This window comes from Rhinolophus sinicus, chromosome 18, assembly GCF_057876585.1.
Source record: "Rhinolophus sinicus isolate RSI-liver-muscle chromosome 18, RSI-T2T, whole genome shotgun sequence".
NCBI classification, from domain to species: Eukaryota; Metazoa; Chordata; class Mammalia; order Chiroptera; family Rhinolophidae; genus Rhinolophus; species Rhinolophus sinicus.
Window position 1 is genome coordinate 77283390 of NC_142518.1, and position 16067 is coordinate 77299456.

Sequence of the window (16067 nt, forward strand, 5' to 3'; positions counted from 1 at the left end):
GGACAATATAGGAAGAAACTTTACAGATACTACCCGGAGTAAGATTTTTACTGATATATACCCTCGGGCAAGGGAAGCAAGAGAAAAAATAAACATGTGGGATGACATCAAACTAAAAAGTTTTTTCACAGCACGGAAACTATCAATAAAACAAAAAGGGATCCTACTGAATGGGAGAACATATTTGCCAATGATGTATCTGATAAGGGGTTAATATCCAAAATTTATAAAAAACTCACTCAAATCAACTCCAAAAAAACAAACAACCAAATTGAAAAATGGGCAGAGGACATGAATAGGCATTTTTCTAAAACAAGCAACCCAATTGAAAAATGGGTAGAGGACCTGAAGAGACATTTCTCCAAAGAGGACATGCAAATGGCAAATAGACATATGAAAAAATGCTCAACATCACTAATCATCAGAAAAATGCAAATAAAAACCACAATGAGTATCACCTCACCCCAGTTAGATAGGCTATCATCAACAAGACAAATAGTAACAAGTGTTGGAGAGGCTGTGGAGAAAAAGGAACCCTCATACACTGTTGGTGGGAATGCAGACTGGTGCAGCTCCTGTGGAAGGCAGTGTGGAGGTTCCTCAAAAAATTATGAATAGCATTACCATATGACCCAGGAATCCCTCTCCTGGGTATCTACCCATAAAATCTGAAAGCATTTATCCATAAAGACAAGTGTTCTCCAATGTTCATTGCAGCTTTATTTATGGTGGCCAAGACATGTAAACAACCAAAATGTCCTTCGATAGATGAATGCATAAAGAAGGTGTGGTATATATACACAATGGAATAGTATTTGGTGGTAAGAAAAGATGAAATAGGAACATTTGTGACAATATGGAGGGATTTTGAAATTATAATGCTAAACGAAATAAGTCAGAAAAAGAGAACCATATGATTTTACTGATATGTGGTATATAAACCAAAAACAACAGAAGAACAAGACAAACAAATGAGAAACAAAAACTCACAGACACAGACAATAGTTTAGTGGTTACCAGAGGGTAAGGGGGGTGGGGGTGGGTGGGAGATGAGGGTAAAGGGGATTAAAATATATCGTATCTTCTTCAATTTCTTAATGGAAAGAGAACTGACTGGGTGGTGAACACACAATGGGATTTATAGATGATGTAATACAGAATTGTACACCTGAAATCTGTAACTTTAATAACAATTGTCACCCCAATTAACTTTAATTAATAAAAAGAGGCATTTTTCTAAAAAGGACATACAGATGGAAACAGAGATATGAAAAAATGCTGAACTTCACTAACCATCAGAGAAATGCAAATAAAAACCACAATGAGATACCACCTCACCCCAGTCAGAATGGCTATCATCAATAAATCAACAAGTAAGTGCTGGCGAGGACGTGGAGGAAAGGGAACCCTTGTGCACTGTTGGTGGGATTGCAGATTGGTGCAGCCACTACGGAAAACAGTATGGAGGTATCTCAAAAATCTGAAAATGGGACCACGTTAAAATCTAGCAATTCTACCCCTAGGTAGCTATCTGGAGAAATCCCAAACTCTAATTCAGAAAAATTTATGCACCCCTCTGTTTATTGCAGCACTATACACAATAGCCAAGACGGAAAGAACTGAAATGCCCATCGGTAGACGACTGGATTAAGAAACTGTGGTACATTTATACAATGGAGTATTACGCAGCCATAAAGAAGAAAGAAATCTTACCATTTGCAACAACATGGATGGACCTGGAGAACATTATGTTAAGTGAAATAAGTCAGACAGTGAAAGTCAAATACCGTATGATCTCACTTATGTGTGGAATCTAAAGAAAAGAATAAATGAACGTACTAATCAGAAAGAGTCTCAGAAACGTAAAAGAAAAACTGTGGGTTGCTGGATGGGTGGGTGTTGGGGATAAGGGTGATGGTGAGGGGATTAGAAAGCACAGTCAGTAACCACAAGATTGCCAGAGGGTTACGAAAGTCAAATTGGGGAATGTAATCAATAATGTCATAAAGGTTCTGTAGGGTATCTGATGGACACTTGTTAGGGAGACCACCTCAGGGAAGATGTAGATGCCTGATCACTTCACTGTACACCTGAAGCTGAAGATGAACAATAATGAATGTTGACTATAATTATATATCTATATATATATATATATATATATATATATATATATATATATATATTTTTTTTTTTTTTTTTTTTTTTTTTTACAAGAAGCGGAGTGCAGCATTAGGAATAGAGACAGTGGAAATATTATGGCTGTGTGCGATGTCAGAGGGATAGTGGATGGGGGGGCGGGGAGTTGACTCTGTGAGGGATACAAATGATAAATGTCTAACTATTACATTGTTTTGTGCACCTGAAACTAATAAAAAAAATTCACAAAAAAGTATGAGTTGGTAGTTACAAAATAATCACATGGATGTAAAGTACAGCATAATGAATATAGTCATAAATATTATAATAACTATGTCTATATAGAGCCAGGTGTGTACCAGATTAATTCAGGGGATCACTTCATAAATTTATGTAAATGTGTAACCCCTGTCCTGAACACGTGAAACTATTAGAATGAATGTCAACTGTAATTGAAAAATAAAAATAAACTTGGTTTTGGCATAAGGACATTCCACTTAATATTATATTTAAACATTATAATTCTTAATATATATATGTCTTTCACAAAGACATCCACAAAGATTGAGGATATATCTTTTAAAAAAGAAATATCACGTCTCATTGAATAAACTAACAGGTACATATGAGATACAAATCTATTCTGGAGTGGGAATAAAACAGTGAGTTTAAAAATGCTAGAGCACACTAGCCTGCTGCCTGTATCATTCCAGCAATTAACTCTTGTTTGTTAACATTCCATTCTTTAAAAGTAAAGCTCTCAACCATCTAGCAGCACCTTTCTTGGAAAACATGCAGCATATAGATGGAAACCTTAGGCCACATATCAGCATATAAATAGTAATATCTCAACTGCAAAGTAAATCTGAATTATGCCGATTTATTTATTTCACCAAAAATGTGTATTTTTATTTTTACAGGTTAGGTTCTTCAGCCCTAAATGCTTTATTTTTTTCTTCAAACCAAAAACCCCAAATCCTGAGAGCTCTAATATTAATAGTTGTGCTACATTGGATGCCTTGGTGCAGTTCATTTTAGCAATTCCTCACCGCATCGCAGGAAGTTTTTTTCCATTGTAGTCATTCCTGCTTGTCCTCCCTTAAAAACAATTTAGTAATTACCAACAGGGATAAAGATCCAAGGTGTGAACTATCAAATGTTACTCAGTTTCATTGTGTGTGGTTGTGTGTGTGTGTGTTTTGTGTGTGTGTGTACACAGACAAGGTTCTCACTTTTACAAACACCCCCCAAAAAGCAATGGAAGCCAAAACCCACATCTGTTGGAAAAAGTGATGAAAAAGGTCATTTGAAATACAGTAGAAATAACATTTCTCTCTACTAAAGTAATGCTAATATTGAATTGGGGTACTCAGTTCCCAGTGGCTAGTTCTATACCAACAAAGTGGATATTTAGAACAATTATCTAGATAACGCAAGTCAAAGAAACAATCTAAACTACCCATAGATGAGGCAAGTCTGCAGGGGTTGGGGTTGGAGGGAGCTGACAAGTATGAAGAGGTTATTTAAAATGATCCAAACAATTACATCAACTTACATTGGCTATGTCTATACAAGCAATCTGTTTATTAGCACTGTGTTGATAATTTGATTACCAAAATAATATTAATTGTCTTATGTACTTTTAAACAGGAAAGAATGTCTGCCTAACTTCAAGTACTTTTTATCTGATGGCTCAACAAAACAAGGTCGGGGCAACTTAAAACTGTTGGTCAAAACACCACTTGAGTCTCACCCACGAGGTAATATGAACATCAAATGGTTATTTATATTTTCTTGCTAAGGGATCAACTCATATTTTTCACTCAAATTCTCAATGAAATTTACAGGGGAGGGTTTGCACTGCCATAGGAACTGTAAAGTTCTTAATGCGAAGGTATTTATAATGTAAGTCATTGAAAAGGTAGACAACTTTTAAAGTTCTTTAATCAAATTGCAGACAGATGTTTAAATGTTTTGGACTTAGCTGAAATATGAGTAGCTAAATTAGGTCAGAGTGCAACAAAAGATGACTATGGGAGACAGAAAGAACTGGATATTTTCCAATATTCTCATGTAAGTGGACAGAAGTATAACTTGGAGCATTTATATTCCTGTAAAATTTGGCATCTTCCGAAAGTGATGATTTTGAATTTGGAATCTTTCCTCTGTCTTTATAGTCCACAGGACTTAAAGCTAGAAGTAGAGGAGATACTTTAACAATGGTCATTTTCTTTGTCATAGTATTACCCTTACTAATTATCAGGGAGACTTGAATGTAATTATGGCATAATCAAAGAAATGAATGCATGTGTCTAGATGTGATAAGAGAGCCAACAGTAATGGAGGTGAACTGTGGTATAAATATTTTGATAAATAGTAAATGATTCTTGTGCCATTTATAATTACAAGTATATTTGACTTTGGAATACATTTTTAACTTTTAAATGTGTCAGTCGAAATTTGGAGAGTTCACAGCATTTTGGGCAAATGTACAAAAAGGTATCTATAATAGCCATTCCATTTTCCCATCTCCATATATATATATATATATTTTTTTTTTCATGCTTAATAATAAATATCTTTTTTCTATGAACTAGAAGATTTGGGTTTATTGACTGGCTCTGTGACCTTGAGCAAGTCATTATCCTTCTTTAGTCCTCTTTTATTCCCCTATTTGTAAAATAAGAGTTTAGAATAGACTAGATCCTCTCTAAGGTTCTCTTTTAGCTCTAATTTTTTTTATATTTATACACTCATGTTGGCTTGTATCTTCCTGAGAGTCAGAGGACATACTTAAGCATTGGGTTTGAAATACCTTTCTTGACAGTAGCTGATCCAGAGGGTAGAGAGGTGAACACAAATCTCTTTCCCTTCCTTCTTTCTACTGAGCCAGAGCTAATAAAGATGTTGGTGTCACCAACAGGGAAGTTAGGACAGTAGCTGTGTAGCCATAACAGTTAACTGACCTCAACTGCCAACATAGCTGGGTCTAAACATAGCCAGTGACATCTTAAGCCCAAGTCACAAAGACATTAACCCTGAGAAGATCTGAAAAGGAATGTGCTTTCCATGAAATAGGACACTGATTTCTTTCAGTTGTAGGTATTGCCTACTATGATCTATACAGAGGGTGCCAAAAAATGTATACACATTTTAAGAAAGGAAAAAAAAAACTATTAAAATTGTAATGCAATGAATGACGCTGGCATTCTTTTGATTAATGCCATCTTTTGAGCGAACATCATACTACATATTGCTACTGTAATTCAATTCAACTTTGAAAAGTAATACATAGGTAACATCTCTTAAAATGTGTACTTTTTTTTTTGGCACCTCTGGTACATATTCTCTCTTTAGAATATAACGGAGAGAAAACTGTAGTTTGGAGTATGGCTATATGTCTGGCTACTCTTGTTTTCTGACAAACTGATAAAGTAACTGCCAGAACAAGGTTATCCAAGTACATGCATTTGTAAGAGATATCTATTTCTTTTGATGAAATAGGGCCATGTATTGGTTTTTGGTGCCATCAATATGAGTCAGGAATGTAGCCCAGGTTCCATTTATTATTCAAAGAAAATTTGACAGTTGGGAAAGTTGAATCTGTAACTTTAGAAACCTTCCTTCTGGAAAGTAACCTATTATTGATGTGAGGGCCATTTATGATAGTCCCACTTAGCGAAGTAGGAGAGAAGTTGGATTTGAATAAATGATCATTCCTTCATCAAGGAATCATTTTGGGACTATCACTTGCCAAATGGGTCTTTGATGCAGCTTATTCTCTTGATCAATTTTCCCTGAATCTGAGCTTTATTCTTCAACACCTCCTCCTGTTCTCCATCCCCCCACAATTTGTCTCTTCTTCATGTGGAATATATTGACCATCAGTTACGGAAGGTAGGGCTGGAAATGGGAATCAATTCGAATAACAGAAAGTACACTGTCAAAAGCTATTTTGGAGGCATATTTGCATTGTTTGAAAATGTTTCATTTCACTTACTTTCACCAGAAGGGATACATCAGAATTTAGATGGATTCCTATTGCTGTTGACATTTACAAGGACAGGGCGACACCCAACTCTTACATTTCTGAGCTACGCACTGTTAATTTAATCTCCCGACCCAGACCTAGGTAGGGCTGTTTCAGGTCATATGTTAGAGTAAGGTGGGGATAACTTTGTGCTAATGTTGGTAAAAACAAAACAAAACACGCTTTTTTAGCAGGTTATTGCTTGGTTGTTACTGGGTCTAATATGATGACCATATGCATTATAGAGTTCATTTTTAACCTGCATCTTTGGATTCTGATGAGGTCCTCTTAAGCTGTTGAAAATAATTTGTTTGGATGTATAAATGCAGCTTTCTTTGAAGACAGGATTTGGATCGTGTTTATAGTTCCATGAAATCAGTAGGGTTATGTTATATACCTAACATAAGTTTGCACATGCAATTCCATTGCCCCAAGTGAATATTAAAACAGCAACCTGAATCAGGTTATCTAGATCTAAAATTGTTTTGTTGTTTTTTTATCAGAAAGCAATTAATTAAATTAAAGATGTTCTTTTTAGATTTCCACACCTCAACAAGATGTCATTTTTCTGATAAAAAAATTATTTTAAAATCCAGCTTTTTATGTTAGAAATGCTTTTCAATAGCAATGATGATTAAAACTATCAACAATAGATAGGACCCTATAAATATACCAGCTAATTATGTTTTGTTGCCAATGTATGAGATGTAGTGACCATTGGTTAGAATGCAGTAGAAGTTTTTAAAAACAGTACACATCCTAAATATTAATCTTGATACTATCAAATTTTAACTGTAGTAAGTTAACTGAAATACACAAATACAGGAAAGGAATTCACTAACTTATTAGATATGATATATACTATGGGGTAAATATTCATTGGCACACATTAGGAAACTATCACATCTTTAAGAAACAAAATATTCAATAGCCCCCACAATAAGGAGAGGTTGTAGTGTTTAAACACAAAAAGAACAAGAATGCCAGTTATACTAGAAAGCACAAGCTGACAGTTCTTTACAGGCTGTTCAGTCTCCTTTTGATGCTGTTCATTGAACCAGAATGGGCAGCGTGGAGCACTGAAGGGTAACAGAGATAGGCAGGTTAGTTTGCCTTATTTGACAGCTGAACACATTCTTCAGTCTGTGGGAAAATGGTGTGAGATGCTGAGGAAGGTCAGGAATCTGCAGCAGCAACAGTGGCACCTGAGCTTCAAGGAAGCAAGGGTAAGAAAAGCAAAACCAGAGGGTTAAGCACCCAACTGCACCTTTGCTAATTAGTGGCACACTTCCCTTTGGTTGGTTGTGTAATGGACTTAGTGTTTACAGGTATAAAAAGCAAATCATACCGTGTTTCCCTGAAAGTAAGACTGGCTCTTATATTAATGTTTGCTCCAAAAGATGCATTAGGGCTTATGTTCAGGGGATGTCATCCTGAAAAATCATGCTAAGGCTTATTTTCCGGTTAGGTCTTATTTTCGGGGAAGCACGGTAGTAGTAATAATAACAACAAGAACAAAAATGGAGACTGTGGCTATAAAAGATGGTGAAAATAATAGGTGTTTCCCTCTCCTTTCTTGGGTTGGGGGCAGTGAGGGAATCATACTCTATGTCACCTTTCAGATCAATTTTATGTTGAGTTCCAGAACAGGTGATAGAGGCTTGACTTAGAGTCGAGTTATAACTTGTTCTTCCTGTCCATCACCCCATTTGTGCATGAGCAGGTCACAAGCCTCTCCCCAAGTTTCAAATACATCCTCTGAGGAGTCTAAAAGTTTAGAATTTGAGGAGCAGATACTGGATACGCAGTGCAGAGAGCTGGAACAGGCTAGAGGGCGCTCACTGCTCTGAGCAGGGCCCCGGGCTTCACCTAATTCTACCTCACTGAGGTTAATTTCACTTTGAGAACAGGCCTCTGATTGCCCTTTCTCCATCTGAGAATATCTGATGTCCTGCCACATATAGTGCTGCTGAACGATTCCATCAGAAACTGTGTACATTGGCTGTGAACTGGGTTCAGACATATGACCATTAAACTTGGAGAATAGGAGACCCAGTTTCTTGAGAGAAGAACCCATGAAAGAGTGTTTGCTTGACTCAGCTGTTAACTTCCCTTGGGCATCACTGTCTCTTGGCATGGTTCTGATGAGAGATGGCCCATGGCAGGCCTTTTTCTTGCAGCCTAAATTGAAAGAGACACTCTTGGATTTGTCCCGAGCCCCACCACTGCCATCATTGGTATCATCCCTCTGAGAGAGTTCAGTGCTGCTGGTGGAAAAGCTTCTCCTTGGGTGTTTCCTATTTCCTAAGAGGTCAAGCACTTCATATCGAAAGCTGGAGATGTCCTGCTTTAATTCCTAGGGCAAGAGAGAAGACACATTATGTTAAGAAACTTGATCTTTAGTTCAAAATAGGCATACTGGTATCATTTGGAATCTTTCAGGTTTTGCCTAATAACAAATGACAAAGTACCCGAACTACCTCTCATTATTCCAGCACAATAAGAACATATTAATAATTCTCTGGGCAGGGCTGGCCATTAGAAAAACGATGCAATTGGTGAAGTTGATTTCAGAAACGCCACATTAGGAGCACACCAACAGACTAGCCCCTGCTCAAGCATTAACTGACAATTAAGGTATTAGATTAGGGCACTGGCCTCATAGGTCTAGGCATCTGCATGTAAAAGTGCTGCTGAAGAGGAAACACTTTTACGACTCTAAGGAATAAAACTAGGGAAGTGGAATATGTCAGGTGATGAGGCTGCTATTTTGGGAGGGTGTGGTGGAGGCTTGTTCATTCAAGTTCCTATGAAATGTCTTCTGTCCCTAACTGACTGTCCAGACATTAGATTACTCCTTTAAAAACCATGCCCTGAATGTCATCAAAATGTCTTCCTTTCAATATTTCCTTTATCTTCAGGTAAAGAAAGAAGTCACTGGGGGCCAGATCAGGTGAATAGGGAGGGTGTTCCAATACAGTTATTTGTTTACAGGCTAAAAACTCCCTCACAGACAGTGCCCTGTGAGCTGGTGCATTGTCATGATGCAAGAGCCATGAATTGTTGGCGAAAAGTTCAGGTCGTCTAACTATTTCACACAGCCTTTTCAGTATTTAAAAAAATCGTAAATTTGGTTAACTGTCCAGTTGGTACAAATTTAAAATGAATAACCCCTCTGATATAAAAAAAGGTTAGCAACATCATTGCAACAAGTTAGTGAACTTAATTGTCAGACCTTGTATTTAGTTTCTTATTCAATAAAGAAGAGAAAAACCAAGAGCAAAAATTGGGGAAATGGGAGGGCTATACTAAGTGGTAGAAGCAAAAGTAACTCTGGGAATAAAATTATCCAAATTCCCAAAATTTTGTTAATCTTGAAACAGATCAGATCTTATTCATTCCAAATAAATATACTCTTTCAAATCGGTTTCAAGTTTCCAATTTAAGTGTGGATATGAGGGATTCTATTATAAATTAGAGGGCCCAATTTTTTTCAAACAACTAGAATATTTATGAAATATAAAGAGCACAAAACATAAGTAAAAACCACACTATTTTTTTCAAACTTAGCAATGTGTTTCATATATGGATGTAATTGACTTTTCTCTAATCTTTTTGCTCATTTATTTGTTGTCCCTGCTTCTACCTCAGACGGACTTACAGAAAATTCTCTAAGAATTTTGTCAGATGTCAATGCAAGGGAAATTTCATTTTACCTTATGGAATGTTTCAGTGAGTTGAAGAAACAATCATTTTTTTTAAACTTTAAAGCTTATTGGGACAAGATATGTTAGTAAAGTTACATAGATTTCAGGTGTACAATTCTGTAATACATTATATCTCACATTGTGTGTTCACTACCCAGAGTCAGTTCTCTTTCCATCACCATATCTTAGACCCTGTTTACCCTCTTCTAGACCCTGTTTACCTCCCTCCCCACTTACCCTCTGGTAACCACTAAACTACTGTCTGTGTCTATGAGTTTTTGTTCTTTCAGTTGTTTGTCTTGTTCTTTTGTTGTTTTCGGTTTATATACCACACATCAGTGAAATCATATGGTTCTCGACTTTTTCTGTCTGACTTATTTCACTTAGCATAATCTTAAGATCCATCCATGTTGTCACAAATGTTCCTATTTCATCCTTTCTTACCACCAAATAGTATTCCATTGTGCATATATACCACAACTTCTTTATCCATTCATCTATTGGACGTTTTGTTTGTTTCCATATCTTGGCCACGGTACACAAAGCTGCAATGAACTTTGGAGCACACGTGTCTTTATCTATAAATGTTTTCAGGTTTTTTGGGTAGATACCCAGGAGAGGGATTGCTGGGTCATATGGTAACTCTATTCGTAATTTTTTGAGGAACCTCCACACTGCCTTCCATAACACTGCACCAGTCTGATTTCCAACAACAGTGTATGAAGGTTCCTTTTTTTCCACAGCCTCTCCAACACTTGTCACTATTTGTCTTGTAGAGGATAACCATTCTAACTGGGGTGAGATGATATCTCATTGTGGTTTTCATTTGCATTTCTCTGATGATTAGTGATGTTGAGCATTTTTTCATATGTCTATTTCCCATTTGTATGTCCTCTTTGGAGAAATGTCTCTTCAAATCCTCTGCCCATTTTTTGATTGGGTTGTTTGTTTTTTTGTTGTTGAGTTGCATGAGTTCCTTGTATATTCTGGATATTAGCCCCTTATTGGAGACACTATTTGCAAACATATTCTCGCATTCAGTTGGTGGCCTCTTTATTTTGTCGATGGTTTCTTTTGCTGTGCTAAAGCTTTTAAGTTTCATATAGTCCCATTCATTTATTTTAGCTTTTACTTCCATTGCCTTTGGAGTCAAATTCATAAAATGCTCTTTGAACCCAAGGTCCATAAGTTTAGTACCTATGTTTTCTTCTATGCAGTTTATTGTGTCAGGTCTTATGCTTAGGTCTTTGATCCATTTTGAATTAACTTTGGTACATGGTGACAGATAGCAGTCCAGTTTCATTCTTTTGCACGTGGCTATCCAATTCTCCCAGCACCATTTATTGAAGAGGCTGTCTTTCCTCCATTGTATGTTTTTAGATTCTTTCTCAAAACTTATCTGTCCATATGTATGTGGTTTTATTTCTGGGTTCTCAATTCTATTCCATTGGTGTATGTGTCTGTTTTTCTGCCAATACCATGCTGTTTTGATTATTGTAGCCCTGTAGTACAAGCCAAAGTCAGGAAGTGTGATACCTCCGTTATCGTTCTTTTTTCTTAAGATTGCTTTGGCTATTCGGGGTCTTTTGTGGTTCCAAACAAATCTGATGATTTTTTGTTCAATTTCTTTAAAATATGCCATTGGGATTTTGATGGGGATTGCATTGAATCTGTACATTGCTTTGGGTAATATGGCCATTTTAACTATGTTGATTCTTCCAATCCATGAGCACGGAATGTCTTTCCATTTCTTTGTGTCTTCTTCAGTTTCTTTCAAAAATGTCTTATAGTTTTCAGCATATAGGTCTTTCACATCCTTGGTTAAGTTTATTCCTAGGTATTTTATTCTTTTTGCTGCAATAGCAAAAGGAATTGTTTTTTGTATTTCTTTTTCTGAGATTTCATTGTTAGTATATAGGAAGGCAATGGACTTTTGTGCGTTGATTTTGTAGCCAGCAACTTTACTGTATTCGTTGATTGTTTCTAATAGCTTTTTGGTGGAGTCTTTAGGGTTTTCTATATATAGCATCATGTCATCTGCAATGAGTGACAATTTAACTTCTTCATTCCCAATTTGGATGTCTTTTATTTATTTATCTTGCCTGATTGCTCTGGCAAGGACCTCCAACACTATGTTGAAAAGCAGAGGTGATAGGGGACATCCCTGTCGTGTTCCTGAACGTAGAGCAAAGGGATTCAGTTTTTCTCCATTAATTATGAGATTAGCAGAGGACTTGTCATATATGGCCTTCATTATGTTAAGGTATTTTCTTCTATACCTATTTTATTAAGTGTTTTAATCATAAATGGATGTTGTATCTTGTCAAATGCTTTTTCTGCATCAATTGATATAATCATATGATTTTTGTCCTTTATTTTGTTTATGTGATGTATCACATTGATGGATTTGCGTATGTTGAACCATCCTTGTGCCCCGGGGATGAACCCCACTTGGTCGTGATGAATAATCTTTTTAATGCATTGTTGTATTCGATTTGCTGGAATTTCATTTAGGATTTTTGCTTCGGTATTCATCAGAGATATTGGTCTGTAGTTTTCTTTTTTTGTGCTGTCCTTACCAGGTTTTGGTATCAGGGTAATGTTGGCCTCATAAAATGAGTTAGGGAGTACTGTCTCTTCTTCAATTTTTTGGAAGAGTTTGTGCAGGATTGGTATCAGATCCTCTTTGAAGGTTTGGTGGAATTTACTAGTGAAGCCATCTGGTCCCGGACTTTTGCTTTTGGGAAGGTTTTGGATGACTGGTTCAATTTCGTTACTGGTGATCGGTCTGTTTAGATTTTCCAGTTCTTCATGGTTCAGCCTTGGAAGGCTATATGTTTCTAAGAACTTGTCCATTTCTTGTAGGTTGTTGAATTTGGTGGCGTATAGTCCTTCATAGTATTCTTGGATGTTCCTTTGTATTTCTGTGGTGTCCGTGATAACTTCCCCTTTTACGTTTCTGATATTGTTAATCAGTGTCTTCTCTCTTTTTATATTAGTGAGTCTAGCCAAGGGTTTGTCAATTTTGTTAATCTTTTCAAAGAACCAGCTCTTTATCACATTAATTTTTCCTATTGTCGTTTTGTTCTCTATTTCATTTAGTTCTGCTCTAATTTTTGTTATTTCCTTTCTTCTGCTGACCTTGGGTTTTACTTGTTCTTCTTTTTCTAGTTCTTTAAGGTGTAACATGAGATTATTTATTTGGGAGTTTTCTTGTTTCTTGAGATAGGCCTGTAATGAGATAAATTTCCCTCTTAAAACTGCTCTCGCTGCATCCCAAAAATTTTGGTAGGATGTATTTTCATTGCCATTTGTTTCTATGTATCTTTTGATCTCTCCTCTAACTTCTTCTTTGACCCAGTCTTTCTTTAAAAGTATGTTGTTTAATCTCCATGTATTTGTGTTTTTTCCCACTTTCTTTTTACAGTTGATATCCAATTTCAAACCTTGTGATCAGAGATTATGCTTGGTATGATTTCAATCTTCTTAAATTTTTTGAGACTGATTTTATATGCCAATATATGGTCTATCCTTGAGTATGTTCCGTGTACACTAGAAAAGAATGTGTAGTCTGATGTTTTAGGATGAAGTGCTCTATAAATGTCAATTATGTCCATTTCATCTAATGTGTCATTTAGGGCTGCTATTTCGTTATTTATTTTCTGTTTGGATGATCTATCCATAGCTGTCAACGATGTATTTAAGTCCCCTAGTATAATTGTGTTTTGGTCAATTTCTCCCTTTAGTTCTGTTAGTAGTTGCTTGGTGTATTTCGGTGCTCCCTGATTGGGGGCATAAATATTGATGACTGTTATGTCTTCTTGTTGTACAGTCCCCTGCACCTTTATGAAATGTCCATCTTTGTCTCTTGTTATCTTTTTCACCTTGAAGTCTGTTTCATCTAATATCATTATGGCTACACCTGATTTTCTCTGGGTACCATTTGCTTGGAGTGTCAATTTCCACCCTTTCACTTTGAGTCTATGCTTGTCCTTGTAGCTGAGATGTGTCTCTTGGAGACAGCATATGGTTGGGTTTAGTTTTTTGATCCAATCTGCTACTCTGTGCCTTTTTATTGGTGAGTTCAGTCCATTTACATTTAGGGTGATTATTGATATGTGAGGATTTCCTGTCATTCTATCTTTAGTTTTCTGGTAAGGCTGTGTCTCCATAGTTTCTTTGCCTTTTTGTTGTTGTCTATTATTTCTGTGTGGTGGTATTCTATGATGTTTCCCTCTGTTTCTTCTTTTATGTCAGTATATATTTCAGTTCTGGATTTTTTTTGAGTGGTTACCCTTAAGTTTATGTAAAAGAAAGTTTGATATTTAGAGTATTCCATTTTCTTCAGCACGCTTACTTTCTCCATTCCCCTATTCCGGTTCAGGCCTTTACTCTCCCCCTTTTTGAGTTTTGGTTGCCACAAATTGTCCCTGTTGATGGTGGTCGAATAGCCTCCTTTAGTATTTCTTGTAGTGCAGGTCGTGTATTGGAAAATTTCCTCAGCTTCTGTATATCTGGAAAGGTCTTTATTCCTCCTTCATATCTAAAGGATATCTTTGCTGGATATATTATTCTTGGCTCATGATTTCTCTCTTTCAATAGTTTGAATATTTGGTTCCACTCCCTCCTGGCTTGTAGATTTTCTGCTGAAAAATCTGATGATAATCTAATGGGCTTTCCTTTGTAAGTTACCATCTTCTTTTCCCTGGCTGCCTTGAGGATTCTTTCTTTGTCGTTGATTTTAGACAGCTTCAATACAATGTGCTTTGGAGAAGGCCTGTTTGGATTGAGGTAATTAGGTGTTTTATTTGCTTCTTGAATTTGAGGGTCCAGTTCTCTCCACGAGTTTTGGAAGTTGTCATCGACAATTTTTTTTGAATATATTCTCTGTTCCCTTCTCTCTTTCTTGTCCTTCTTGTATGCCCATTATTGTTATATTGCTCTTTCTGATGGAGTCCGAAAGTTCTTGTAGATTTCTTTCATTTCTATTAAGTCTCAAGTTTCTTTCTTCTTCCATCCGTGTCATTTCCAGGTTTCTGTCTTCGATGTCACTGATTCTTTCCTCCATCTGGTCAACTCTACTACCTAAGCTGGGTATTTCTTCTTAATTTCTTCTACTGAGTTCTTAATCTCCATAAATTCTATTTGTTTCTTTTTTAAAATTTCAATCTCTTTCGTAAAATGCTCATGCTGTTCTTTGATTGTGTTTCTGAGTTCATTTAACTGCCTATCTGTGTTTTCTTGCATCTCGTTGAGTTTTTTCAGAACTGCAATCTTGAATTCTCTGTCGTCTAAGTGACATATTTCTGTATCTTTAAGTGCCTTTTCTGGAGAATTTTCACTTTCTTTTTGAGCTATCTTGTTGCCTTGGTTATTCATGGCAATTACTGGTTTACTATTTGTCTTCCTAGACATCTGCAGGAGTGGCTTCTGCAACAGGTTGATAGGAAGCGGTCTTTCTTTTGTTTTCCAGTACTTGTTGGTAGAATGTTTTATTTTTTCTCCAACTGCAGCTTATTTTTCTTCTCCCACACGGTAGTGCTATATTTTCTGTGCAGTATTCCTGCTTCTCACACAATGGGGGTATTCCCTGGGAGACGGGCTTCTCCTCTGTTAATAGTTCGTCTAGGTCACAGGACGCAGTGTCCTGGTGGGTATGTGGAGAGCTTTTGGTGTTCCAAAGCTCTTCCCGCTCCAGATTCAGAGCCCGTATGTTTCAGCAGTTCTGTTTACTCCTGCAGGGATCTATCCAGATAGGTGGGGCCAGGGGCGGGGTGAGTTTTGAGAGGTGGCCAGGAGCAATGGCCGTGAGCAGCACCACAGCTGGTCCTGCTTTCACAGCTCCCTCCCCTTTGCCCGAACTAGTTGGCCTGAGAATCTGTGTCTGTGGTCCACAGTTCTCAGAATAGCAAATATTCTGTTCTTTTGATCTGACACTACTATTGTTCCGCTTTTAGCACCTGGCAGGTGGGGCCGGGGCGAGCTCTTGGAGGGTAGGGAGGGGGCGGCTAGTCTCAGTGCCTAAGGCCTCCGTTCTCTGCTCGTCAGTGAGGTCTTAAACCACTGTTTTCAGCCTTCTTCCCTCAGTCTTTTCTCCAAGGTCTCTGCCGTGAGTGTTGGGTTCAGCCGTGTTATATGCTGTCTCCTCAGCCCTGTGGGCCATAAATGGAGCCCTAGCAGTCCGAGTTCTTCCC

At 37.1% G+C, this 16067-nt stretch overlaps 1 protein-coding gene across 2 annotated transcripts in view; it reads right to left on the bottom strand.

Moving 5' to 3' along the window:
- Positions 1–2760: 2760 nt before the first annotated feature.
- The window catches only part of TRPC5 (transient receptor potential cation channel subfamily C member 5), a 330530-nt gene continuing 317223 nt past the window's right edge, over positions 2761–16067 (bottom strand). For both annotated transcript variants that reach the window (XM_074323867.2, XM_074323866.2), the window contains one exon: positions 2761–8522. In XM_074323867.2, the coding sequence (XP_074179968.1) occupies positions 7833–8522 (690 nt within the window). In that variant the 3' untranslated portion in view covers positions 2761–7832. The remainder of the gene's footprint in view (positions 8523–16067) is intronic.